We start from the raw sequence: 27,967 nt of genomic DNA on the forward strand, positions 1-27,967 counted from the left end.
CCCTTTTACCCGGTAAAAAGGGTAAATTACCTTACCTTGCCGAGGCCTACACATGAGGGTGTTTTTATACTGTGTGGCCCAAAAGTCAGGACACATAGAGGCACTGTTAGACAGGGTGGTCCACAGGGTGCAGGGTGGAGTGTCAATCACAGAGACTTGTGTTTGGGTAAAAGTTTATTTATTGAAGTAACTCAGAGTAAAATAGTTTACTCGTGTGAGGTGGGATACCCCATGGGTGGCCATGTTGGTGAGGTAAAGCCACAACCTGCTGGCAGCCATGTTGGTGAGGTTATGCTGGCGGCCATGTTGGTAAGGTCACACTGATTGCCATGTTGGTAAGGTCAGATGGAGTCCCCCTAGTGGCAGCCACGTGGGTAAGGTCACACCACCACCATAATCTCCCACTGACGGTCATGTTCGTAAGGTAAAACCGGTGGCTAACCTGGTAAGGTTATGGGGTTCATGTTAGTAAGGTCACACTTATTCACTGTTGACCATGTCAGTAAAGTTATGATGACCATGTTGGTAAGGTCACACTGGCGGCAATGCTGGCGAGGTCACACCGGCAGCGGCCATGTTTGTAAAGTGAAGAGGGCGGCCACGTTGGTTTGGTCACACTGGCGGCCACGTTGGTAAGGTCACACCGGCGGCCATGCTGGTAAGGTCACACCGGCAGCCATGCTGGTAAGGTCACACCGGCGGCCACGCTGGTAAGGTCACACTGGCGGCCACGTTGGTAAGGTCACACCGGCGGCCACGTTGGTAAGGTCACACCGGCGGCCACGTTGGTAAGGTCACACCGGCGGCCACGTTGGTAAGGTCACACCGGCGGCCATGCTGGTAAGGTCACACCGGCGGCCACGCTGGTAAGGTCACACCGGCGGCCACGTTGGTAAGGTCACACCGGCGGCCATGCTGGTAAGGTCACACCGGCGGGCATGCTGGTAAGGTCACACCGGCGGCCATGCTGGTAAGGTCACACTGGTGGCGGTCATGTTGGCGAGTTCACGCCGAGTCTCCGCCGCGCAGGCCGTAGAGGAGGTCCGCGCGCGGCACGTTAAGGCGAAGCCTGCGGCGCAGGCCGGTTGTGGAGGAGGAGAGGAGGAGGCGCGCCGAGAGGAGCCGTGAGCAGCTCCCGAGAGCTGCCGACACCGAGCAGGGGGGGTGCCCAGACATCAGCAGCAGCGAGCGGAGGGACACAAACACCTGGGGGTGTGGGGGGGGGACACAGAGACTCTGAGTGAACCTGGACTCTCCCACCCACTCCCCCCCCCCCCTCCACAGAGTGAACTTGGACTCTCCCACCACCCACCTGTCCGAAGGAAGTCTCCTCCAGCCCGGTCCGAGAGAATTCAGACAAAACGGCCTCCAGGAAGAACTTCTCCAGAGAGGAGCACTCTCTACACACAGACAGCACAGAGACATACAGACAGCACAGACACCATGTTAGCACAGACACGGAGACAGAGGAGACAGGGACAGCGCAGACAGAGACACGGAGACAGACATGAAAGATAGAGGATAAAGAGATGCGGCGGGAGAGACACGGAGACAGAGACACGAGGACAGCGGAGAGACACGGGGACAGCACAGACAGAGACACGCTGACAACAAAGACACGGAGAGAGACACAAGGGGAGAGAGACACGAACGTAGAGGGGACACGCAGACAGCGCAGACAGAAACACGGACACAGAGATACGGAGCTAGAGAAGATACGAGGACAGCGAAGACACGGGCAGAGAGACACGGAGATACAGAGACGGGAACAGCAGAGCCACGAAGACATCGGAGACAAAGACACGGAGACAGAGACACGCAGACAGCACAGACAGAGACACTGAGACAGAGACACGGGGAGAGAGACATGGAAATAGAGGAGTCATAGGGACAGAGGCACGGGGACAGACACTGGGAGACAGAAACATGGAGACCAAGAGACAGGGAGAGAGGGACATGGGGAGAAATGGAGACAGAGGAAATACAGGGACAGAGACACAGGGACAGAGACAGAGGAGACATGGGGCAGGGGAGAAGAGGGAAATCATGAGGGATGTGGGAGGGAATGTTGTTGATGTTGTTGATAATGGTGATGGTGGTGCTACTGCTACTACTGAGCAAGCCCCCCCTCCCGACTCACCCCCCCCCCGACTCACCCCCCCCCCCTGCTCACCCCCCCCCGACTCACCCCCCCCCCCAACTCAACCCCCTGCTCACCCCCCCCACCCATTCACCCCCCACTCACCGAGTGGCTGCCACGCAGGGTGATCTGAACGTCTCCTCCAGTGCCGCCCCAACCTGTCTCAGGCCCACGCGAGGTCCCTTCCCATTGGCTGCCACTGCCGCCGCCCTCGCCAGGTCACGTGACCTCCCCGCGGCCCTTTTCCCATTGGCAGAGGAGGAGATGGGGGAGCTGGGAGAGGTGGAGATGGAGGAGGCGGCCTTCACCTCGGCAGCTGCTATTTCGGCCGCCCGGCGACAAACGTCAAGCATCCTGCGGGCATCACCAGACAGAGCAGCCACCTGGGGGGGTGAGTGGGGGGGGTGAGAGGGGAGGGAGGGTGGAGTGGGTGAGTCCATGACGTCACCTCCTCTTGCATTGCATCACTTCCTGTTAGATCACACCACTTCCTGTTTGATTACATCACTTCCTGTTAGATTACATCTCTTTCTAAGCTGTGAAATCAAATCATGTCAATCTATGATTATAAATATTGCTAATTATTATGAAGATTATATTACGAATCATAACTGTATCGTTATTAAACATTATAAGTATTATTGCTAAACACTGTACCGCTAGTGAGAATGTGACATCACTTCCTGTCACAACCTTAACGTGACATCACTTCATCCGTGAATAAATCCTTTGACATCACGTACTGTCTCTCAGCATTCCCTGTGGCATAACTACCTGTCCCCCCCTTCCCCCTCCCCCGGGTTGCACGATCCCTGACCTTGCGTGCCACCAGCTGGAGGGCGTCAGGTTCGAAGCTCGCGACCCCAGAGAGGTGCGACCTCGCGACCTCCTGCAGCTGCTGGAAGGAGTAGGGCTGGAAGCACATCCGGGTCAAACCCTGTGGGGGGTCAGGGATGGCAGGAAGTGAGGTTACCAGGAGGAAGGGGGCGGCACAGAAAGGGTGCGTGGGAGTGTGGATGCGTGAGTGGGTGAGTGACTGGGTGAGTGAGAGACATCAGTTACCCATCAGTGGAGGGATGCAGGCAAGGCCGATGAGTCAGATGCCTTCTATGTCCTACTGTCACAGGAGCTAGCTAAAGTGGCCCCTATGGGATAGTTATCCTGTTGGGTGATTTTAATGCCCGAGTGGGCCGTTACAACTTGTACTTGGTCTGGAGTGATTGGAAGGCAAGGGCCAGATCAGCCCAATAACAATGGTAGGAAGCTGTTAGAGTTGTGTGCAGCCCATGGGCTTGGAATTACCAACACGCTGTTCTGGCATCAGCACATCCCCACAATATCATGGATGCACGCTGGGTCCAAACAAGAACATCTGCTAGACTATATAGTGATGCGGGTCCATGTCCTTGACACCAGAACCTACCGTGGAGCTGATCTGCCCACTGACCATCGGCTTGTCATCTGTAAAAATGCGTCTGCCATTCTTCCACTCCAGTAGTGGGTGTACACCCAGGACCCCATTCAAACACAGTTGCTTGGTCTCAGGTTGCTGATGAAAATTGCAAGCGAGACTTTCATTATAATTTGCAGCTGTGGTTGGCATCGCCCCCCCCCCTCCTCCTGATGCCGAAGGGAAATGAGGAAATGGGCGAGGTTTAGGACTGTGGCTTATTGCAGCTGCAATGGCTGCTTTGGGTACATGGTCCAAACTTCCCCAGAGACCCTGGCTGACAGAGGTGTTGTTCTGGCTGGCTGAGAAAAATCGACAGGCCTACTCTCACCGTCTAAAGCAGCCCATGTTAGGGAATGAGGTGGCTTACCGCAGCCTTCGCTCGGAGCTTTAGAGAGCCTTGCGGTGCTGCAAGAATGGGTGGTCGTCGCGGGTTGCTGAGAAGATGGAGTCTGCCTCAGTAGCCCCCGACCACAAATCACTCTTTAACGCCATCAAAAAAGTAACTTTCAGTGCCACACCGATCACCATCATTAGGTGAAAGAACGGTGATCCGATCTCCAACCCTCAAGAACAGTTTTGCAGATTTTGAGCATTTCTGTGAGTTCTTGGGGGAGGGGAAATCCATTAGCTTGGAAAACATCATGAGGCAAAATGGGAATGAACCTGTTGAGGCAGTGGTGCCTCAAATATTGGAAGTATGCTGAAGTGCCATTTGTTGAGCAAGTACAGAAGGCATTCCAGAGTCTGAGACCAGGAAAAGTGGTTGGCAGAGATGAGCTCCCAAGCAAAATGCTGAGGGAGGGTGGCGTTTTGGCACAGACTGCCCTATATGAGATCATAATAAGTCTGGAGCACAGGATGGGTTCCGCAGGATTGTAAGAATGCCCTGCTGTTCCTTCTCTTTAAGAAGGGGAACCACACAAACTGTAGCAATTACAGGGGCATCTCCCTCCTAAGTGTGCCGGGAAAGGTCCTGGCAAGGATTATTCAACATGGCCTTGCCAGGGACACTGAGGAAAGGCTTGCGGAGCCCGCATGTGGTTTCAGGAAAGGGCGGTCCTGCACAGATGCCATATTTTCTGGCCGTCTGCTATAGCAGAGGTGGAGGGAATTCGAAGACCTACATCTCTGCTTTGTTGAACTGGTCAAGGCCTATTATACCACCAGTAGGCCTGGGCTCTGGGTTGTTCTTCGTGCTTTCGGAGTCCCTGACTCTCTGTTCACTATTATTAAGTACCTTCATTATGGTGGGCAGGCCCGGGTAAAACTACGTGGCTAGGAGTTGGAGCCATTCCCTATTCACCTTGGGGTGCGACAGGCATTTCCTCTGGCTCCCACATTATTGAACATCTACTTCGACCACGTAGATAGATGTTAAAGGGAGGCTGATCGATGCCTGGGTGCGGTCAAGGGATGGCTCCCCATTGCTCAACCATGTTATGTATGCTGATGATCTGGTGATTGTTGCTTACTTAGAGAAGAGTTGGAGGCACCCCACCAAAACTAAGCACCTGCCTGCTTATTTTGTACCATCAAACACTCCACCCCCACAATTCCCAATTGGTGATGGGGCAGTTGTGGATAGAGTGGGGAGTTTTCCAAACCTGGGCAGTGTGTTCATGACCGGCTCTAGTTTGACAGCAGAGGTCTCACTCCAAATCAGTCGAGCGGCATTATCTTTTCATTGGCTGCGTAATGCTGTGTGGAAGCTACCTGGTCTGTTGCTCCACACGAAGCTTCGGGTCTTCTCGGCAAAGATCATGCCCTTATTTCTCTATGCTTGGACCCCCCATAAAGGAACATCTTCGCCGGCTAGAAACATTTCGGCTGGCCTGCATACAATCCGTCCTGGGTTTAAGCAGGCTGGATTGAGCGAGGAGCTTACAAATCCTTGAATGATCTGGACATAGTCCCATCGGTGAGTTCCTGCGGCAGGCAAGGCTGCGTTGGCTGGGTAAAGTAGCCCACATGCCCAGCCACCACATGCCTAAAGAGCTTGTGTTTCACCAAATAGAGGGGGCTAAACGAGTACAGCACGGACTAGAGAAGAGATGGAGTGATGTGGTACAAGAGGACGTGGAGCTGAGTGGACTTGCCAATGACTGGTACCAGCGGTGTCAAGATCGGCCTCTGTGGAGGAGGCTCGTGAAGGACGCTACTGGGCAGTCGGAGGCAGTTGTCCTCCAGCAACAACGGAGGGCAGAAGAGCGACGCTCACAACAACGAGCAGAGAGCAAAGCACTGGGTGGCTAAAACACAGCAAGTTGGCACAGTAGGGGGCGCAGGTGGTGCATCGGCCACTCATCTCAGTCGGTCAACACATGGCACCTGGGTGTGTCTCGTGACCTCCTGCCAGCGGGCGTTCGGCACTTTACGTGGCCTTAACGTGCACATAGCCTGCCACAAGCGGAGTGGTGATGTCACCGTCACTTAGTGTTGAATGGCAGTTGTTGTGCGAGTGAGTGGGTGGGTGAGTGAGTGGGTGGGTGAGTGAATGGGTGAGTGAGTGGGTGGGTGGGTGAGTGAGTGGGTGAGTTGGTGGGTGGGTGAGTGAGTGGGTGGGTGAGTGAGTGGGTGGGTGGGTGGGTGAGTGAGTGGGTGGGTGGGTGAGTGGGTGGGTGAGGAGCTACGGTGCGAGCGACACTTACCAGCCGGCTGCTCACCCTGGTGAGCATCACCCTCTCAGGCAAGTCCATGGTGTTGGCAATGGCGAGGAGAATGAGGCAAGAGGAGCCTCCGGTGGCCCAATCACTGAGTGAGTAGAGCAGGTCCTGCCTCCTTGTCACCAGCAGGTCCAGCTACACACATAGAGAGTCACTGACCTACTCACCCACCCACTTACCACACAGTCACTCACTGACCCACCCACCCACTCACCTCACCCACTGACCTACTCACTCACCAACAGACCTACTCATGCACTCACCAACAAACCCACTCATCCACCCACAATCCCACTCACCCACCCACAAACCCACTCACCTACTCACTCATCCACAAATGCACTCACTCACCCACAAACCCACTCACAAACTCACTCCCCCACCCAACCACTCACCCACCCACCCTTACTTATGGCAGTCCATCGATACGAAGATAACGTTGTTTCCATTGTTTGTTGGTAAAAGTATTTGCTAGTGGCTATCACCACCGGCGATGATGCCACTGCAGATGGCGACGAAGCCCAATCCTAGAGCCAAGTATCCTGCCGCAGCTGGCAGATGTAAGGCCTGGGATGGTTCTGGTACAGTGTGTTGGTGTCTGCGCTGTTGACGTACTATCCGCTGCTGGATACCGTTGTTCTTCAAGGTGTTTGACCCCTGTGTCGCATAAGGAGTGCCATAGTGGGCTGTCGGCTGCAGCTGCCTCAAGGTCGCTCAGCTTGATGTTGCACATCTTTAGTGTCCCCTTCAGCTGATCCTTATTCTTTGGTTCTTTCGGTAAAGTCACGTATACGTGACTTTACCGAAAGAACCAAAGAATAATTCCTGCAGTCACGAAAGCTCCAAAATTAAGATTGAACTACTTCTATGGGGAAGTTTTAAGCTTATCTTTTTTCTCTCTCTCAGGTTTTTTGTTTTCTCTCTCTGCCTGTGTCCTCTCTTTGGAATTTTCACACTTAAATTCTAACTTAGCAATCTTTGAAATACGTAATCAACCGGGCTATGCGTTAATTGTGTGTTGACCGACTCTCTGTATTGCATTACATTACATTTAGATATTTTACTAGGTTATTTAATTTTAGTGTGTCTTTCTCCTAATTTTCAAGCTTACGTACTGTACCACGTCGTTGTCCACTCATTGACATGCTAATTTTTTCTCTGCCCCCTCCCTCTCTCCGCCCCCGCCCCCTCTCTATATTTAAGGCCCCGTCACAGAGACGACCTCTCTCTTTGTGTCGATACGTGTTCTCTCTCTGTGTATCTTTATGATGTCTGTCTGCTTATATGTCTGTCTATAGTTTTCTGGTTAGATTTTTGTTTCGATTTAAAGCTTTCGTGACTGCAGGGATTCATATTCTTGGTTCTTTCGGTAAAGTCACGTAGAAGGGAAGTAATAAAATAATAAAAATAAAACATAATAAAACAATTCTCACGACGTTTCGGCCACAACGCAAGCAGCCGTCCTCAGGTGAAAACCAGGTCCGTCGAGGCGACAGAGTTTTATTTTTATTATTTTATTACTTCCCTTCTACGTGACTTTACCGAAAGAACCAAGAAGATAGATTTTTGTTGCTATTTCTTTTATACCTGATGATGATTGCTTGTGTTGCAATCGAAACGTCGTAGTATGCTATTATTTAATTTATTATTTTATCTTTATACGTGACTTTACTGAAAGAACCAAAGAATAACTGATCCTTATATCTCAGTTTGTGACTGCCCGGCCTTCTGCTGGCTGCCGGGAGTTGTCCACAGAAAAGCTGACGCGGTAGACGACTGCCGGGCATGCAAATGACGTGGCCCACCCAGCGGAGTTGCCTCTTTTCCATGCTGATGGTCTCAGTACGCTGGAGGATATCAACGTGAGGGACAAGATCCTCCCAGGTGAGGCGAAGAATCAGTTTTAAGCATCTGATGTTGAAAGCCTCGAGGCGTCTGATGTGAGAGCGGTAGGTTTGCCGTAGAATAACGTTGACACGCAGACTGCCAGGTAGACGGCAACTTTCGTTGGTGTCTTTAGATTGTTGTTCTCAAAGACTTTAGAGCTCAGTCTACCAAAGGCTACTGAGATAAGGTTGAGGGCATCTAGGACAGAGTGATCAGAGTTTTTTTTATTAAGGAGTGTGTCAAAGTGTTCTGCCCAGCGCGCTCAATGATCTGCCGTTTCTCCTTGAGTAGCGCAGAGACGTCTACTGATCTTACCGGAGTGATGTTTTGTTTCTGAGGGTTGTACAGTGACTTAGCAGCATTGTAAAATTGCATGGGCATTGTTGGTGTCTGCGTAGCTCTGGATTTCTTGAGCTTTCCTGAGCCACCACTCGTTTTCCATGAGCCGAAATCTTCGTTGAGTCTCCGCACCCAGATGGCTTTCCAGTGAGAGAGAGAAGAGAGTAAGACTGGGGGTTGGAGAGGTAAGCAATTTGGGCTTTGCATTTTGCCTCTAGGAGCTCTCCCGTATTTCACGGGAGCTGTCATCAAACCAATCCTGGTGACGTTTTTTGGGTGAAGCCAATTGTCTGGGAGGCAGCTTGGTGTACGGTTGAGCTCAGCTTTTACCATTCGCTGTCCATGTCGAGGGCGCCGTCAAGAGGTTGGCCATCCTGGAGTGCAGCAGCAAGCCCGTCAGCCAGTCTGCTGTGGAAGTTTAACACGGAGGCTTTCATGACCAATATCATCCATAACAGGTTTTTTTGGGGTTAGATGGCGTAAATATGCGGTTAAACCCGCCACCACCCAACACAGCCAATTAGTAAGGGTTGTCACATAAACAGAACATGCCAATTCGTCACTAGTACAGCACACCGGTGTGTTGGAGAGCAAAGCCACAGCATTTACAATCTGAGAACGACATTTCGCCAGTAATTACAACTAGCTTCATCAGGCGACAGCCAGGTTTGGAAGTTTGGAGATTCAAGGGCTCTGTGGTGAAGTCATTTTCGAGGCTGCTGCTTTTTCTGTGGTGGCCGGATCTTTATGTTGAACTTTCATCCGATAAACCTTTGGTCGGTCCCGCATTCGGATCCGCGCATGGCCTGGGTTATGGAGAAATGGTTTTGGTCTTGTTGGCGAGTGATGATGTCGTCCAACAGATGCCAGCGTTTGGACCGGGGGAGCATCTAAGATGTTTTGGGCTTGTTTTCACTTGAAAGAATGCATTTGTTGTGACCAATTTGTGTTTGTAGCACAGCAAGAGGAATCTTGGGCCATTGTTGTTTAATTTTCCGATGCCGTGATTTACAATAACTCCATGCCAGAGCCGGGCATCGGTGCCCACTCTGGCGTTAAACTCAACCATGAGAACCAGTCTGTCGGCGCGAGGGATTCTGGATAGTGCAGCGTCAAGGGAATCATAGAAGGCATCTTTGGTGTTGTCATCTGCATCCAGGGTGGGAGCGTAGGCACTTATGAGTGGCAAAATGGCATTTCCCTAGCGGGATGTGCCAGGTCATAATGCCTTTCCCTGATCCTGCAAGACTCAGGGATGTTGCGGAGTAGCTTGCTTCTGACAGCAAAGCCACTTCCATGAAGTCCATGGGCATCTCTCAGAAGACCCTTCCAGAAGAAGGTGTAACCTTCGCTGACCTCCGTCAGGTAGTCTTCGCCAGGGGAACCGGGCCGCACTTAGTGCTTTAATATCAACATTGTGCCTCTTGAGTTTGTGTGCAACAAGGGCAGTCCGTCTGCGAGGTCCTTCTGTTCCATCCCGAACGTCAAGGAGAGTGCGTACATTCCATAACTTCAGTAGGTTTTGATTTTCGACCGTACAAGGGGGGATTGCCTTGACGGCTGCGGTTAGCTGCCCAGGTGCGCGAGGAACGGGAAATGGTCAGGTCACCTTTTATAGACCCTTCCCCATCGAGGGGTGAGCAGTGCGGACCCTTAAGAGAGCTGCTGGGTCACACGAGCAGTTGCCGAAGGAGGATACCGTTCCTCATCCCATTATCACAACGACCATCAAACACGCGCCCCGAAGCTGTGTAGGACTCCAGCTAGAAGCTCCCCACAGTCAAATCCATTACCTGCCCCCGTCACTCTGTCCTGTTGCCAGAGGGCTTCTATGGCAGACGCAATAGCCGTGCGCTGTGAATGGATTTAGTGTGGCGAATGGGGGGCGCAATGTCTCCCTCTACAAGTGTGACCGCACTCACCAGGTTCCGGTGGCAAGAGAGAAAACTGGAGACAACCTTCAGGTGAGCAGGGCTGCAGGGGGCTGCCAGGATCTTCCATTTTTAGAGTCTGCCGAATGTGTGTCCCCCGCAAACGTAATTTTTGGATCGCACTTAGTCTTGGACCTCGACCTTACCACCATGGGTGACCCTACCAGAAGCAATCGATCTCGGGTTCATTGAAACACACGAACCTTTCCACCACTTGGACCGACTCAACCACCCACCCATGCACTCACTCACCTGCCCACCCACTCACCCACCCACTCACTCATCCACTCACTGAACCACTCGCCCACTTCCCCACTCCCCCCGCACTCATACACATCCACTCACCCAGTAACGCACTCACAGGGTTTGTCAACTTCCTCCGATATCCGAGGATTCCCAACCACCACTCACTCACCTCTCCTGGTCACCAACAGGTCCAGCTACACACAAAGAAGGTCACTCAGCTACCCACTCACTCACCTACCCACTCACCTACTTACCTGCCCATTCACCTAATCGCTCACCCACCCACTCACCTAACCTACTCGCTCACCCATTCACCCAGTTAACCACTTACACACCCACCTACTTACTCACTCACATAACCACTCACGGACCCACTCAGCCATCCACTCATCCACTCAATCAGTCACCCACTCACCCAGACATTGGAGGAAGTAGCCAAACTCTGCGAGTGGTTGGGTAAAGAGGTGGGTTCCTGAGTGAGTGGGTGGGTAGGTGGGAGAGTGGGTGGTGGATGAGTGAGTGGGTGATTAGGCGATTAGGTGATGGGTGGCTGAGTGAATGAGTGGGTAGCTGAGTGAGTAAATGGGTCGTGAGTGGGTGGTTGAGGTGAGTCGGTGGGTGAGTAGGTGAATGGGTGGCTAAGTGAGTGGGTGGGTAGCTGAGTGGGTGTGCGAGTGGGTGTGTGAGTGGGTGTGTGGGGGGTTAGGTGTGTGGGGGGTTAGGTGTGTGGGGGTTTAGGCGAGTGAGTGGGTGAGCAAGTGGGTGGGTGAGTGGGTGAGCGGGCGAGTGAGTGAGTGGGTGTGGGTGGGTGAGCGAGTGAGTGGGTGGGCGAGTGAGCGGGTGGGCGGGCGAGCGAGTGAGCGAGTGGGTGGGTGGGTGAGCGAGCGAGCGAGCGAGCGAGCGGGTGGGTGAGTGGGTGGGTGAGCGAGTGAGTGAGTGAGTGGGTGGGTGAGTGAGTGGGTGGGTTTGTGGGTGAGCGAGCGAGTGGGTGAGTGGGTGGGTGAGTGGGTGAGTGAGTGGGTGAGTGAGTGGGTGGGTGAGTGGGTGAGTGAGTGAGTGGATGGGTGAGCGGTATTCCTCACCTCGTCTAGGATGAGCAGCACGGATCTCTTGCTGCGCCGAGCGAAGAGCTCATTGAGAATCTGAGCGGCACGCGACGGAACGGCTCGCTCACCGCTCATCGCCTGAGTCACGGGGGGGGGGGTGAGTGGGGGGGGTGAGTGAGGGGGGTGAGTGAGGGGGGTGAGTGAGTGGGGGGAGTGACGGGGGAGTGAGTGAGTGTGTGGGTGAGTGGATGGGTGAGTAGATGGGTGAGTGAGAAAGAGGGGGTGAGATTGGTGATTGGGTGAGTGGGGGTTTACGATTGAATGTGTGGGTAAGTGGGGAGTGAGTGAGTGGGTGAGTGGGTGAGTGGGGGGGTGTGGGAGTAAGTAGAAGGTGAGTGGGAGGGTGAGTGAGTGGGGTGGTGAGTGAGTGGGGGGGGTGAGTGAGTGGGGGGGGAGGGGTGAGTGGGTGGGGGGTGACTGGAGAGGTGAGTGGATGGGTGAGTGAGCAGGGTGGCGAGTGACTGGATGAGTGATGGAGACAGTGGAGACACTGAGACAAATGGAGACACAGAGAAACGGAGAAAGGAGGAACCACCTTCAGCAGCTTGCTGTAGACTTGTCTCGGTTCCGTGAGCTCCATCGCGTTGATGGGAACAACGGTGAGAGCCTCGGGCCTCGTCTTGTCCACGAGGTAGGAAAGCACGGCTTGGATGGTGGCAGTCTTTCCTGTCCCTGGGACGCCAGAGATAAACATACACCTGGGGAGACACGGGGGGGGGGGGGGGGGGAGACACGGGGGAGACACGGGGTCACACGGGGTGACACGGGGGAGACACGGGGGAGACACGGGGGAGACACGGGGTGACACGGGGGAGACACAGTGAGTTGACGATGATAGTGATGATGGTGGTGTTGTTATTAATGTTGATGGTAGTGGTGCTCATGGTAGTGATGGCAGTGATGTTGTAAATAGTGATGGTGATAGTAGTTACGGTGAAGGTGTTAATGGTTGTGTAGTGGGTCCAAGAAGACTGGAGACGGATCGCTTGAGGCAACAATTGTATTTAATACAACTGCTTGATACACGGGTCCCTAACACAGAGGGGTAGTGGCCCCTCTACCCGATACCTGGGGAGGTCCAGCCTCGGGCCAGCGTGTCCCATCACTGGGGCTAGTACTCTCAACCCTCAGGGCCAGCGTGTCCCATCACTGGGGCTAGTACTCTCAACCCTCAGGGCCAGCGTGTCCTACCACTGGGGCTAGTACTCTCAACCCTCAGGGCCAGCGTGTCCCATCACTGGGGCTAGTACTCTCAACCCTCAGGGCCAGCGTGTCCTACCACTGGGGCTAGTACTCTCAACCCTCAGGGCCAGCGTGTCCTACCACTGGGGCTAGTACTCTCAACCCTCAGGGCCAGCGTGTCCCATCACTGGGGCTAGTACTCTCAACCCTCAGGGCCAGCGTGTCCCATCAACTGGGGCCAGTACTCTCAACCCTCAGGGCCAGCGTGTCCCATCACTGGGGCTAGTACTCTCAACCCTCAGGGCCAGCGTGTCCCATCACTGGGGCTAGTACTCTCAACCCTCCGGCTAGGGGGCCCCAGGAGAGGCTATCCGACCCGACCCAGCCAAGGTCCGACCACTGGCCCACTACAGCCCTGGCCCTTAGAAGGACGGCGGGTCTGGGGGTTCTCCCAGGGTCCTAGCCTAGTTGGTCTTCTTTCTTCAGCTTGACGAAGACTGCCGGACTCGTCCAGAGGTCCGGCTTTTATACTCGTGCCAGGGTCTCTCTGCCCCTGGCCACGCCCTCCTTCTGGAACTCTCCAGGGGGCTCTGGAATATCCCCCCAACATCCCAACTCATCCTGAGTTACCACCCCCTATGGACACATGTCTGCTACTACAGGTGAGTATATACAATGTCTAACAATGACGCTACATACAGTGCTTATCAATGACGCTACATTAGTGATGAAGGTGATGGTGGTGGTGATTATGATGTTGATGGTGGTTGTAATTGTGATGTTGATTGTGATATTGATGACGATGGTAGCTCACCCTCCACTCCGAGTGTCCAGTTTACTCTCCACAAAATCCAAAATCTCCTGGAACTCCGACTCCCTGCAAGGGAGACACGCCAGAGACACGGACGGCCTGGGGGAGACACAGGGTGAAACACGGGGGCGACAGGGAGACACAGAGTGAGACACAGGGAGACACGGAGAGACAGGGGAGACACAAGGAGACACAGAGAGACGGGGGAGACACGGGGAGACACGGAGAGACGGGGAAGACACGGAGAGACGGGGGAGACACGGAGAGCCAGGGAGAGACGGAGAGACACGGGGGAGACACGTGGGTGACACTGACCCGATTTCTGTCTTCAGCACTTGTGTCCTTGAAGGCAGTTTAGGTGTTAGCGTGGTCTTGGTTTTTTGTGCCTGTACAGAATAATGAATACTCATTAATACCAATTCGGGCACCCACGTTTATACACATCATCATTCATATTAATTGGGATGTTTGTTAATATCCATGAGAATATTCAGTAGAATGTCCACTGCTATTCATTAGACAAGCTATTGTTATAACGCGTAAGATTATGCACCAATGTTCATTAGAATACTAATTAATAAGTCATGTTAATACGGAATTATATTCCTTAGAGCAACACCCCTTAATCATCATTATGGTAATACCGTTGAGCATTTATTAGGTGAATGCTCATTAATATCACGTGGGGTAATAATTTATATCAATGTAGTTAACACAGTCATGTTCATTCCATTAATATGCATTATAGACCTAATGTTCACCAGGTATAATATTAATATTCATAAGGTCAACGTTTATTAATGTTCATGAGGTTAATGTAAATGTTTTAGTATAAGGCCTATAAACATTAATATAACATTAGGTCGATAAACATTGACATTAATTAGGCCTATAAATATTAACATTCATGAGGTGTATGAACATTAACATTCATGAGGTCTATAAACTTTAATATTCGTTAGGTCTATAAACATTCATATTCATTCGGTGTATAACTATTAATACGAGATTAAAAAACACATTAATATATATGAGAGAAGAATCTCTTAAGTGATTTGGTCGTTAAGCGAGGATAGCAAAGACACGTTAAAAACTTACTGAATAATACTGAAACAATATATATTACGACGTAAAGATGGCAGCAACATTATGAACACACGATGAATATTTATTCTACCTATAAAAGCCTGTCGTTCAAAAGAGAATAATCGTTAGGTGAACACATTGGGCTCCCTACTATACACTACTCTACGGATGCCCGTTGTTAAATGGTTAGTCGTTAAGAGGGGTGCTCGTTAAGAGGAGTTCTATTCTACACTACTCTACACTACACTACTGTTTGTTTCATCCTAGTGAGGGTCGTGGCGGCAGCATGTTGAGTAGGGCGGTCCAGACCTCCCTTTCCCTGGCGACAGATTCTAGCTCTTCCTGGGGAATTCCCAGGCGTTCCCAGGCCAGCGAAAACCCCAGGGCCTGCCCTGGGGTTTTCGCCCAGTGGGACGAGCCTGGTAAAGTTCCAGGGATACTCTACTGGGGCGCATCCTTACCAGGTGCCCGAACCACCTCAACTGGCTCCTTTCAATCCGGAGGAGAAGCGGCTCGACTCTGAGGCTCTCCCAGATTACCGACCTCCTCACCCGATCTTGGAGAGTGAGCCCGGCAAACCCTGCGGAGAAACCTCATTCCGGCCCCTAGTACCCGCGATCTCAACCTTTCTGTCATTACCCAAAGCTCCTGATCATAAGTGAGGGTGGGAATGTAGATTGACCTGTAAACTGAGATCTTTGTTCAGGAACTCAGCTCCCACTTCACTACCACAGAACGGTACAGCAGCCCCAACACTGCGGACGCCGCACCGATCTCCCGCTTCCACTCACCATCACTCACTAAAGAGACCCCAAGGTACTTTAACTCCTCCACTAAGGGCAGCTGCTCCACCCTCATCTGGAGAGAACAATCCACCGTCTCCAGGAAGTGATCCGTGACCTCAGCACTCTGGCATAAGCTTTACCTGGGACGCTGAGAAGTGTGATTCCTCTGTAGTTGGAGCACTACCCCAGTTTTTTTAGTCCAGAGGTACTGTACCTACCTTCCATGCAACATTGAAGAGGTGTATTAACCACGACACTCCTACACTGTCCAGTGCTTTCAACAACTCTGGGCGAATCTCGTTCACCCCAGCAGCTTTGTTGCTATGAAGGCCCTTAACCGCCGCAATGACTTCAGCAACCGTGATGGATCTGATCCCCCCAGCTGTTTCCAGGGCTGCCTCCTGAGAGGAGGGTGTCTCCACCGGGTTGAGGAGCTCCTCAAAGTGTTCCTTCCACCTTTCAACTATCTATTTAGTCGAGGTCAATCTTACACCACGCTTACTGAAAACATCCTGAGCCACGCCTCGTCGACCCCTCCTAAAGTATCGGATGGTTTTCCAGAACATCTTTGACGCTGCCCGGTAGCCCCTCTCCATGGCCTCTCCAAAGTCCTCCCATGCCCAAGCTTTCGCTTTAGTGACTGCTACCGCTGCCATCCTCTTGGCAAGCCGGTACCTCTCAACCTTCGTTCGAGAGACCTTTAAACGAGCATATATCAGAAAGCCTCCTTCTTTGATTCGACAGCTTCCTCACCACCGGTGTCCTAGGGTTGCCGCCATTACAGGCACCAACTGCCTTCAGGCTACAGATTTTCATACCTGCATCCACAATCGAGGTCCTGAACATCGTCCACTCAAGACTCAATGTCAACGACCTCCCATGGAGTGCAGGAAACGTTTTCCCAGAGGTGGAAGTTGAAATCTTTCTGCACTGGGTCATTTCGCCAAATGTTCCCAGAAAATCCGCACTATCCGTTTTGGCCTTCCATGTCTATCTGGTCGGTGCCTCGAGCGTCGGATCCAACTTACCACCAAGTGGTGATCAGTTGAGAGCTCTGCCCCTCTCTTTACCTGAGTGTCCAGAACACACGTCCTTGATACATCTATAAAGTCAATCATTGACCTTTGGCCCAAGGCGCTGTGGTACCAAATATACTTGTGTTTAGACACGGTGTTTGTTATTGACATTCCGTGACCAACGCAGAATTCCAGTAACATCCCACCATTTGGGTCCAGATCAGGGGGGGCATTCCTCCCAATCACGCCTCTCCATGTATCGCCATCATTTCCCATGTGAGCATTGAAGTCGCCGAGTAGAACTATGGAGTCGGTAGGCGGCACTCCGTTAAGCACTGCACCCACCGTCTCCAAGAAGACCGAATACTCTTAACTGCTGTTTGGTGCAAAAGCACAGAAAACAGTCAGAATTTTCCTTTCAGAGACCTTAAGTCTCATTGAGGCGACCCTCTCATCCACAAGGACACACTCCAACTGAACAGCACCCAGCCGGGGGCTTGTGAATATCCCCACACCCACCCGGGGCCTCTCGCCAGGGGTTACTCCAGAATAGGAGACCACCCCCAATCGAGAAGTTTGCTACCAGTGCTAATGCTGTGTGTGGAGGTGAGACCAACCATATATACTCTTTGGGTTTCGGTAAAGTCACGTAGGTATGAAATAAAATAAGTTACGAAGTTTCGGGCGCAACACAAGCGTCCGTCATCAGGTGGGAAAGCATGGTCTGCTGCCTCAGCAGCATGGTCTGCTGCCTCAGCAGCATCAGACCATGCTTTTATACCTACGTGACTTTACCAAAAGATCCAAAGAGTATGGATTCCTGCAGTCACGAAAACTTCAAATCAAGATCGACTATATATAGACGGTACCTTTCCACCTCCTCTGCCAACTTTGGCTCCTTCCCCTCCAGTGATGTGACATTCCACGTCCGATTAACTAGTGTCCGTCGCCAAGGTCCAGTCTGTCTGAGACCATCCCTCTTCCTTGCCATACTGGCATCGCTCCCGGCCCTCACCCTTCGTCCTGCGGATGGTGGGCCCACATGATGGCGCCACGTAGCCATTTCCGGCTGGGCCTGACCAGGTTATGTGGGTAGCCCAGCCACCAGGTGCTAGCCGGCGAATACCATCCCCAAGGCCTGGCTCCAGGTGGGTGTCCCGTCATACCTTGTCCGGGCAAGGTTCTCTGATTTTTGTATTAACCATTTACTACTCTACACTACTATACATCGCACTACTATATACTATTTTACACTACGCGATTATACACACTATACACTACACAACTATACATTACATAACTATTCACTACACACGAATATGCACTGCACTACTATACACTACACGTTGGGCTCTATGGAGGCCCGTGGTTAGTCGTTAACAGGGCTGCTGGGTAAGAGGAGTTCGACTCTACCTTGGTTTGAGGCTTGGGTAAAACTTTCTTGGTACGGCGAACTGGGACAGGAGATGATGATGATGCCGATGATGATGGTGATGATGGTGATGACAGCGATGATGATGATGGTGGGGATATTGGTGATGACGATGATGACGATGGTGATGATGGTGGTAGTGATGATGACTGTGGTGGTGATGTCGATGATGATGGTGGTGGTGATGATGATGGTGGTGGTGGTGATGGTGGTGGTGGTGAAGATGATCGTGGTAGTGATGGTTGAAATTTAGTTGTTTTGACTCGTAACCTAGATATGGAGATGGTGACATCATCAGCATCACCATGAGCAACATCATTATCACAATCAGCAACATCACCACCACCACCATCATGACCATCACCATGTGCAACATCATAATATCAGTGGGTGAGTGGAAATATGGGTGAGTGGGTGGGTTATTGGTGAGTGGGTGCAGGAGTGATTGAGTGGGTGGGTAACTGAGTGGGTGGGTAGCTGAGTTGGTAGGTTGGTAAGTTAGTGAGTAGGTGAGTAGGTAGTTTGAGTGGGTGAGTGGGTTGGTGAGTGACTGGGTGAGTGGGTGGGTGAGTCGGTGGGTAGGTTAGTGGGTAGCTGAGTAGCAGAGTGGACGATTAGGTGAGTAGGTGGGTCAGTGAGTGGGTAGCTGAGTAGCGCAGTGAGGTAAGTGAGTAGCTGAGTGGGAGGTTCGTGGGAAGGTAGGTGTGTGGGTGATTGAGTAACTGATTGAGTGGGTGAGTGGGCGAGTGGGCGAGTGGGTGTGTGGGTGAGTAGCTGACTGGGCGAGTGGGTAGGTGTGTGGGTGAGTAGCTGAGTGAGTGGGTAGGTAGGTGAGTGGGTGAGTGGATGAGTAGCTGAGTGGATGAGTGAGTGGTTGAGTGAGTGGGTGAGTGAGTGGGTGAGTGAGTAGCTGAGTGAGTGGGTGAGTGACGTACGGGGAGCTGAGTGGGGTGAGCCTCAGGATGTCCAATTGCTGCTGCTGCTGCTTGCCGCGACTCTTTCTTGAGGTTGGGGTGAGCAGTACGGAGCACTGCTGATGGGTTCCAACATCATCACCATCATCTACATCACGACCATTATAAAAAGAGGTTTTTACCCTTTTATTATGGCAACAAAACTGAAACCTTTTTACAAGGAATCATGTTCACATTAACCACAATACTTGCAATCAGAATGTAAACAAAAAACACACTGATAATGTATGTTGTTTGCATTCTGACTGCAGGTATTGTGGTTAATGTAAACATGATTCCTCGTAAAAAAGGTTCCAGTTTTATTGCCAGAAAAAAGGGTAAAAACGTATTATTATATTTTTCTACTGGCAAAGGAGGCCTCATGATGTAAATCACGACCATCATTTACATAAAAATCACGACCATCATTTACATCAACATCATGACCATCATTTACATCAAAATCACAACCATCATCTACATCAGGGGTCCTCAAACTACGGCCCGCGGGCCACATGCGGCCCGCCGAGGACATTTATCCGGCCCGCCGGGTGTTTTTGCCGCCGCTGCCTGTCTGTTACTTTTTTTCTTCATGAGAAGGACGGTCATTGGTGGAAGAGGGAGAGGGGGCGGCCGCCGCCGATTAGCTGGCCGGCTGAAGCGCTGGATCATGGGAATTGTAGTCCGGCCGCAATCAAGCTTCAGGCGGTGGGAGGAACCGAACAGCGCAGCCGGACTACTACTCCACCTCCCAGGACTCAGAGGAAGCCAGGGCATGTGGGAGGGGCCGGCTGCGCTGTGAACAAAACTGCAGGTGTAATTAACTTTTTAATGGCACCCGCACCAGTGTGAGCCTGGGGTAAAAGCGGAGTTCCCCCAATCAGACTGCATTGATGGGCAGTGCAGTCTGTATGTCTCTGTGTGGGCAAAGTTATTGCTGGTATATTGTTATTGTAGCGCTGTATATATATTGGTATTTTACTAATTGCAATTTTGACTCCCTAGGAAACAATGATGTCAAGAAAGAGAAAAATTGACTCTGAGTGTAGGATATTCAAAGAACAGTGGACTTATGATTACTTTTTCATGCAGTACAAGGAAAGAGCTGTGTGTCTGATATGCCAGAATATAGTGTCTGTGTTCAAAGAATACAATTTACGTCGACACTATGAAACTCAACATAAAGATAAATATGATTGTTTGATCGGAGAAGTGAGAAAAGATAAAATATTAAAACTGAAAAGTACATTAACAACTCAGCAAAATACTTTTGTGAAGCAGAAGCAGCTAAATATTTCATCACTGCGAGCAAGTTTTCAAGTTGCCAAGCTAATAGCGTGCACTGGCAGACCATTCGTGGAGGGAGAATTTGTTAAAGAATGCCTTCTTTCTGTTGCCAAAGAGATGTGTCCAGAGAAGGCCGATTTATTTAGTACAGTGAGTCTTTCAGGACCTACAATTACACGGAGAATTGAAGAAATGGGAGACAATTTGCATCAGCATTTGCAAAAATCCACAAAAAAACTTTACTATTTTTCCTTGGCACTCGACAAAAGCAATGATGTTCGTGATTCTGCACAACTTCTAATTTTTATTCGTGGGACGAATGACTATTTCGAAGTCACAGAAGAGCTTGCTGCACTGCAAAGCATCAAAGGGACAACTACAGGAAAGGATATCTATGAAAAGGTTTGCCAAACTGTGAATGGTTTGGAGCTGAACTGGGCTAAACTAGCCAGTGTGACAACTGATGGTGCTCCTAGCATGGTGGGGTCTAAGAAAGGAGTAATTGCCCGCATTAACCAAGAGATGGACAAACATAACCATTTTCATCCAATAGCCATACACTGCCTCATCCACCGACAAGCGCTGTGTAGTAAATCACTGAAGTGGGACTCTGTTATGAAAATTGTGGTATCTTGTGCTAACTTCATTAGAGCTACGTAGAAGGGAAGTAATAAAATAATAAAAATAAAACATAATAAAAATAATTCTCACGACGTTTCGGCCACAACGCAAGCAGCCGTCCTCAGGTGAAAACCAGGTCTGTCGACGCGACAGCGTCTGAACGAAACAGCACACGAGCTTGGAGCATATATATAAGCTGGGCGCCTTGACAAAGGAATTTGCATATCAAGAGGAATTTAGCATATTTATGGGAAATGCAGGAATGTGATTAGTACTACATATGCCCGTGCATTATGCAGGACTAGCAGCATCAAAGAGAGGGGATATGAGAAATGCAGGAATGTGATTAGTACTACATATGCCCGTGCATTATGCAGGACTAGCAGCATCAAAGGGAGGGGATATGGGAAATGAAGGTATGTGAATAGTACTAATTATGCCCGTGCATTATGCAGGATTAGCAGCATCAAAGGGAGGGGTAGCATTAATAAAGGGAAGGAGTATTAATGCTACCCCTCCCTTTGATGCTGCTAATCCTGCATAATGCACGGGCATATGTAGTACTAATTACATTCCTGCATTTCCCATAAATATGCTAAATTCCTCTTGATATGCAAATTATTTTGTCAAGGCGCCCTTTCCCCCCCCCCTTTCCAACCCAGCTTATATATATGCTCCAAGCTCGTGTGCTGTTTCATTCAGACGCTGTCGTCTCGACAGACCTGGTTTTCACCTGAGGACGGCTGCTTGCGTTGTGGCCGAAACGTCGTGAGAATTATTTTATTATGTTTTATTTTTATTATTTTATTACTTCCCTTCTATGTGACTTTACCGAAAGAACCAAGAAGATGAATCCCTGCAGTCACGAAAGCTTTAAATCGAAATTCATTAGAGCTCATGCACTAAACCACATACAATGTCAGGAATTTCTGTCTGAGCTAAATGATGACTATGAAGATGTTCTGTACCACACAGAAGTCCGTTGGCTGAGTCGAGGGACAGTTTTGAAACGTTTCTATGACTTCCACAGATTACAGCTTTTCTGCTTTCAAAAAACAAAGAAGTACCAGAGCTCAATGATGCAGAATGGAAATGGCACCTTGCCTTTCTGACAGATGTAAGAGCTACTCAACAGTTTCAATGTGCAACTTCAAGGAAAGGGGAAGCTCATCTGAGATATGCAATCACATGTCAAAGCATTTGAAGTAAAATTAGGCCTCCTCATCAAACAAGTGAAGGAGGACAACTTCTGCCATCTCCCCACAACTCAAAATCTGTTAGCGGAAAAATCATTGGTTGCATTCCCAAACAAAACATGTGTGGATTCACTGGAAAAATTGCAAAAGGAGTTCCAATTTAGATTTAAAGAGCTTCATCTCCATGAACAGGACATACAGCTTTTCCGTAACCCATTTTCTATTGACATTGAAAATGTGGATACAATTTACCAAATGGAACTGGCTGAACTGCAGAATTGTGACTCTCTGAAAGACGCATTCAAGTCAAGCAGCCTTCATAATTTCTATGCATCTCTCTCCTCTGAGACATATCCTCATCTCAGGAACCATGCACTCAAAATGGCAACCATCTTTGGCAGCACTTATGTCTGTGAACAGACTTTTTCCAGAATGAAACATTTGAAATCTCCAACCAGATCTAGACTAACGGATGCACACTTGCATCACTTGTTACGACAAGCAGTGACAAATATGGAACCGGACATTGACCATCTCATTAGCCAAAAGCAGGCCCATAGTTCCCATTGAAATACTGGCAAGTTTGTTGTTTTAACTTTACTTGTTCTTCATTTTAAATATTGTATTTGTTCCCGTTTTGTTTTTTTACTTCAAAATAAGATATATGCAGTGTGCATAGGAATTTGTTCATAGTTTTTTTTAACTATAGTCCGGCCCTCCAACAGTCTGAGGGACAGTGAACTGGCCCCCTGTTTAAAAAGTTTGAGGACCCCTGATCTACATCATGAACATCAACAACCGCCATTCGCCACTAAGTGGAAGTGAAATCACCACGACGCTTGTGCCAGGCCATGTGCACCTTGAGGCCACGTAAAGTGTCGAACGCCCGATGGCAGGTCATGGGGCAGACCCAGGTGCTACAGGTCGACTGACTGAGATGACTGGCTGATGCACCACCTGTGCCCCTTACTGTGCCAACTTGCTGTGCTTTAGCCACCCTGCACTCCGCTCGTTGTTGTGAGCGTTGCTCCTCTGCCCTCTGTTGTTGTTGGAGGGTGACTGCCTCCAACTGCCCAGTAGCGTCCTTCACGAGCCTCTTTCACTGAGGCCAATCTTGACACCGCTGGTACCAGTCATCTGCAAGTCCACTCAGCTCCACGTCCTCCTGTACCACATCACTACATCTCTTCTCTAGCCCGTGCCGCGCCCGTTTAGCCCCCTCTATCCGGCTGAACAAAAGATATTTAGGCATGCGTTGGCTGGGCATAGGCTACATGACCCAGCCAACACAGCATTGCCTGCCGGAGGAACTCACCAATGGGACTTTATTTAGATCTTTCAAGGATTTGTGAGCTGCTCACAGATTTCAGCCTGGTTAAACCCAGCTAATGATAAGACACTGCCGGTCGACTGATTCGGAGTGAGACGTCTAATGTAGAACCGGAGCTCGTCATGAGCATCCTGCCCAGGTATGTAAAACTCTCCACTCTCTCAACAACTGCCCCATCACTATTGGGGAGTTGAAGGGTAGAGTGTTTGATGGCACAAAATACCCAGGCAGGTGCTTAGTTTTGGTGGAGCCGATGGTAAGACCCCACCTCTTAATGGCACACTCCAGGTTCAGCAGTACAGCCTCCAACTCCTCCTCTGAGAGAGCAGCAATCACCAGATTATCAGCATATATAACATGGTTGACCAATAGGGAGCCGTACCTTGACCACACCCAGATGTCGACCAGCCTCCCATTGGATCTCTACCAGATGGAGATCCCTCCGGTAGAGCCATAGAAGGCCTCTCGAACTATGTGGTCTAAAAATGTTCAATAATGTGGGAGCTAGAGGACATCCCTGTCGCACCCAAAGGTGAACAGGGAATGGCTACGACTCCCAGCAATGTAGCTTACCTGGGCCTGCCCACCACCCCCATCGCCACCACCAACTCCATCACCACCACCCCCCCTATCATCAACAACCCCATCACTACCACCAATCCCATCACCAACACCAATCACCACCACCCCCCCATCACCACCACCAACCCCATCACCACCACCAACCCCATCACCACCACCAACCCCATCATCACCACCCACTCCATCACCACCACCAACCCCGATCACCACCACCAGCCCCGATCACCACCACCCATCACCTGTTTCGTCCGACAGGATTATTGAGAGGATGTCCGTGATGGAGACTCGCGGAACCAAAGTGCATTCTGTGAAAGAGAGAACAGCCGATGGTGATGGTAGTGATGTTGATGGTTATGAGCTATGTAGCAGCATAGCGCTGGCTGCTGGTGGGTTTACAGCAGCCCTGACTTCAGCAGGCCACGTGGTACACCAGAGGGGATATCTGGGGGAAAGGTTACAGAAGGAGCACGTGGGGGAAGCCCTGGAACCCACTGGTAGGTTCAAGAGAGGGGGCGTGGCCGGGACGCAGCGAGGCCACGCTGGGAGCATAAAAGGGGGCCCTGAGCGGGAGCTCGGGGCTGTCGTTTGGAGTGGGACCCCCGTCGTGCTGTTGAAGATTGCCGCCATCGTCGCTGTCGTCTCGTCGCTGTCGTCTCGTCGCTGTCGTCTCGTCGCTGTGCTATACAGTTGTTGGCCATCTCGGTTCAGCGCCATCAGTGTTAGACGGCTAACGCTGTGTATAGGCTAGCAACTCACGTAAAGTTGTGTATAAATGAGCAACAGAAGAGTGTGTAGGGTGTGTATTGTGCCGAGGGTGCTGGGTTAAATAAAAGAAGTGCCTCCAAGTCTTAGCGTCTCTGATAAAGTCACTAAAGTTATAATAGTTGTAGTGATGGAGGTAGTGATGTTGATGGGAGTGGTAGTAATAGTAGTAGTGGTGGTGATGGTGGTAGTGACAGTAGTGATGTTGGTGGGAGAGGTAGTGATAGTTGCAGTGGTGGTGATGTTGATGGTAGTGATGTCAATGGAAGTGATAGTTGTAGTGATGGTAGTGCTGGTGGTGATGGTCATGATGGTAATGATGCTGATGTTAGTGATGGTGATGTTAGTGATGGTAATGATGCTGATGGTAGAGATGGTAGTCATGTTAATGGTTGTGATGTTGGTGGTAGAGATGGTAGTGATGTTGATCGCAGTGATGGTAGTGATAGTTGATGGCAGCGATGGTAGTCATATTGATGGTAATGATGTGAATGGTAGTAATCTTGATGGAAGTGATGTTGATCTCCTGTACTGGTACCTGGTGATTTAATCACGGGCGTCACATGACCCAGCCGCCTCCCATGATCCTCTGCTACGCGACGCTTCCTGCTCCCTTTGGAATCGAGAATACTGGATCCGGAATCTGGAATTTTTGATCCAGAACTCAGAATCTTGGATCCGGAATCCGGAATCGTGGATCCGGAATTCCTGGTATTGTAGCGGGGCATCTGGGAAGAGAAAAGGAGAGAGGTTCACCTCACCCCCCACCCACCCACCCATCCACCCACCCACCCACCCACTACCCACCAACCATCTCACCACTCACTCACTCACCCACCACCAACTCACCACCCACTCATCCACCCACCCACTCATCCACCCACCCACCCACCCACTCACCCACCCACCCACGCACCACTCATCACCCACCACTCAGCCACTCGCCACCCACCCACGCACTCACCATCCACCAACACACCCACCGACTCACCCGCCCACTCACTCACCACCCACTAACTCACCACCCACTCATCATCCACCCACTCACTCACCACTCACTCACCACTGACCCACCCACTCACCGCCCACGCACTAACCATCCAACTCACCACACACCCACTCACCACCAACTCCCCCACTCACCACCAACTCACTGCTCACCCACTCACCACCAACTCACCCACTCACCACCAACTCACTATTCACCCACTCAACACTCACCCACCCACCACTCACTCACCACCCACCCATCCACCCACTCTCCTACCCACCCACTCTCCTACCCACCCACTCACTCACTCACCACCCCACCACCCACCCCCTCACCATCCACCCACCCACCCACTCACCACCCACAACCCACTCACCACCCACAACCCACTCACCACCCACTCACCACTCACCCATCCACTCACCACTCACCACCCACACACGCACTCCCCATCCACCCACCCATCCACTCAATCACCGCTCATCCATCCACTCCCCACCCACGCACTCCCCATCCACCCACTTACCACTCACCCACTCACTACTCACCCACTACTCACCCACTCACTACTCACCCACTCACTCACCCACTCACTCACCCACCCACTCACCACCCACCAATTCACCCACCCACTCAAACACCGCTCCTCCATGCACTCACCACTCATCCACCCACTCGCTCACCCCCTCACCACTCACCACTCACTCACTCACTCACCACTCACTCAACACTCACCCACCCACTCATCCACCCACTCACTCACCCCCTCACCACTCACCACCCACTCACTCACCCTCTCACCACTCACCACCCACTCACCCCCTCACCACTCACCACCCACTCACCACCCACTCACTCACCACTCACTCACCCACCCACCCCCTCACCACTCACTCACCACTCATTCACCACCCACTCACCCACCCCCTCACCACCCACTCACCCACCCCCTCACCACCCACTCACCCACCCCCTCACCAACCACTCACCCACCGCCTCACCACTCACCACCCACTCACCACCCACCACCCCCTCACCACTCACTCACCACCCACCACCCCCTCACCACCCCCTCACCCACCCCCTCACCACCCACTCACCCACCCACTCACCCCACTCACCCACCCCCTCACCACCCACTCACCCACCCCCTCACCAACCACTCACCCACCCCCTCACCACCCACTCACCCACCCCCTCACCACCACTCACCCACCCCCTCACCACCCACTCACCCACCCCCTCACCACCCACTCACCCACCCCCTCACCACCCACTCACCCACCCCCTCACCACCACTCACCCACCCCCTCACCACCCACTCACCCTCACCACCCACTCACCCACCCCTCACCACCCACTCACCCACCCCCTCACCACCCACTCACCCACCCCTCACCACCACTCACCCACCCCCTCACCACCCACTCACCCACCCCCTCACCACCCACTCACCCACCCCCTCACCACCCACTCACCCACCCCCTCACCACCCACTCACCCACCCCTCACCAACCACTCACCCACCGCCTCACCACTCACCACCCACTCACCACCCACCACCCCCTCACCACTCACTCACCACCCACCACCCCCTCACCACTCACTCACTCACCATTCACTCACCACTCACCCACCCACTCACCCACCCACTCACTCACCACTCACTCACCACCCACTCACCAGCCACCACCCCCTCACCACTCACTCACCACCCACCACCCCCCTCACCACTCACTCACTACTCACTCACCACTCACTCACCACTCACCCACCCACTCACCCACCCACTCACCACTCACTCACCACTCACTCACCACACACTCACCAGCCACCACCCCCTCACCACTCACTCACCACCCACCACCCCCTCACCACTCACTCACCACTCACTCACCACTCACTCACCACTCACTCACCACTCACTCACCACTCACTCACCACTCACTCACCACTCACTCACCCACCCACTCACCTACCCACTCACTCACCACTCACTCACCACTCACTCACCACTCACCTTTCTCTGTCTCTCTTCTCGCCAGCTCTGATATTCCCGCGTCTTTCTCCTGACTTCCGCTTCCGCCCGAAACCGGATGCACACCAGGGAGACTTTAAATAATATATTTTATTTTTATATTTTAAATGTCTCAGGATTGAAAGTAAAA

General features: G+C 51.6%; 2 protein-coding genes across 2 annotated transcripts in view; one reads left to right on the plus strand and one right to left on the minus strand.

Annotated features, from left to right (window-relative positions):
- The window catches only part of LOC133361317 (zinc finger protein 91-like), a gene marked incomplete at its 3' end in the record, with an annotated part of 1,159,662 nt that overhangs the window by 448,114 nt on the left and 683,581 nt on the right, over nt 1-27,967 (plus strand). The window lies entirely within an intron of this gene.
- Nucleotides 168-27,874, minus strand: ORC1 (origin recognition complex subunit 1). Its single transcript, XM_061580170.1, has 14 exons — nt 27,820-27,874; nt 25,347-25,536; nt 24,286-24,351; nt 19,013-19,139; nt 18,059-18,347; nt 14,074-14,144; nt 13,762-13,857; nt 12,301-12,463; nt 11,742-11,843; nt 6,242-6,391; nt 2,958-3,077; nt 2,246-2,523; nt 1,313-1,400; nt 168-1,206 (listed from the first exon to the last, which is right to left on the minus strand). Exons 2-14 carry the CDS (start codon nt 25,534-25,536, stop codon nt 1,006-1,008), a joined length of 1,941 nt encoding a protein of 646 aa, XP_061436154.1. The 5' UTR covers nt 27,820-27,874; the 3' UTR covers nt 168-1,005.

This window comes from Lethenteron reissneri, chromosome 72 (assembly GCF_015708825.2).
Source record: "Lethenteron reissneri isolate LAM-NWPU_2019-01 chromosome 72, ASM1570882v1, whole genome shotgun sequence".
In the NCBI taxonomy this organism is placed as follows: Eukaryota; Metazoa; Chordata; class Hyperoartia; order Petromyzontiformes; family Petromyzontidae; genus Lethenteron; species Lethenteron reissneri.

Excerpts from the sequence above, each read along its gene's own strand:
- ORC1 (XM_061580170.1), bottom strand. The coding sequence starts at position 25,536 with ATGCCCCGCTACAATACCAGGAATTCCGGATCCACGATTCCGGATTCC. Across the intron at positions 14,145-18,058 it reads TACCCAAGCCTCAAACCAAG|GCACAAAAAACCAAGACCAC; the intron begins GTAGAGTCGAAC and ends TATTCTGTACAG. Across the intron at positions 13,858-14,073 it reads GTGCTGAAGACAGAAATCGG|GCCGTCCGTGTCTCTGGCGT; the intron begins GTCAGTGTCACC and ends TGTCTCCCCCAG.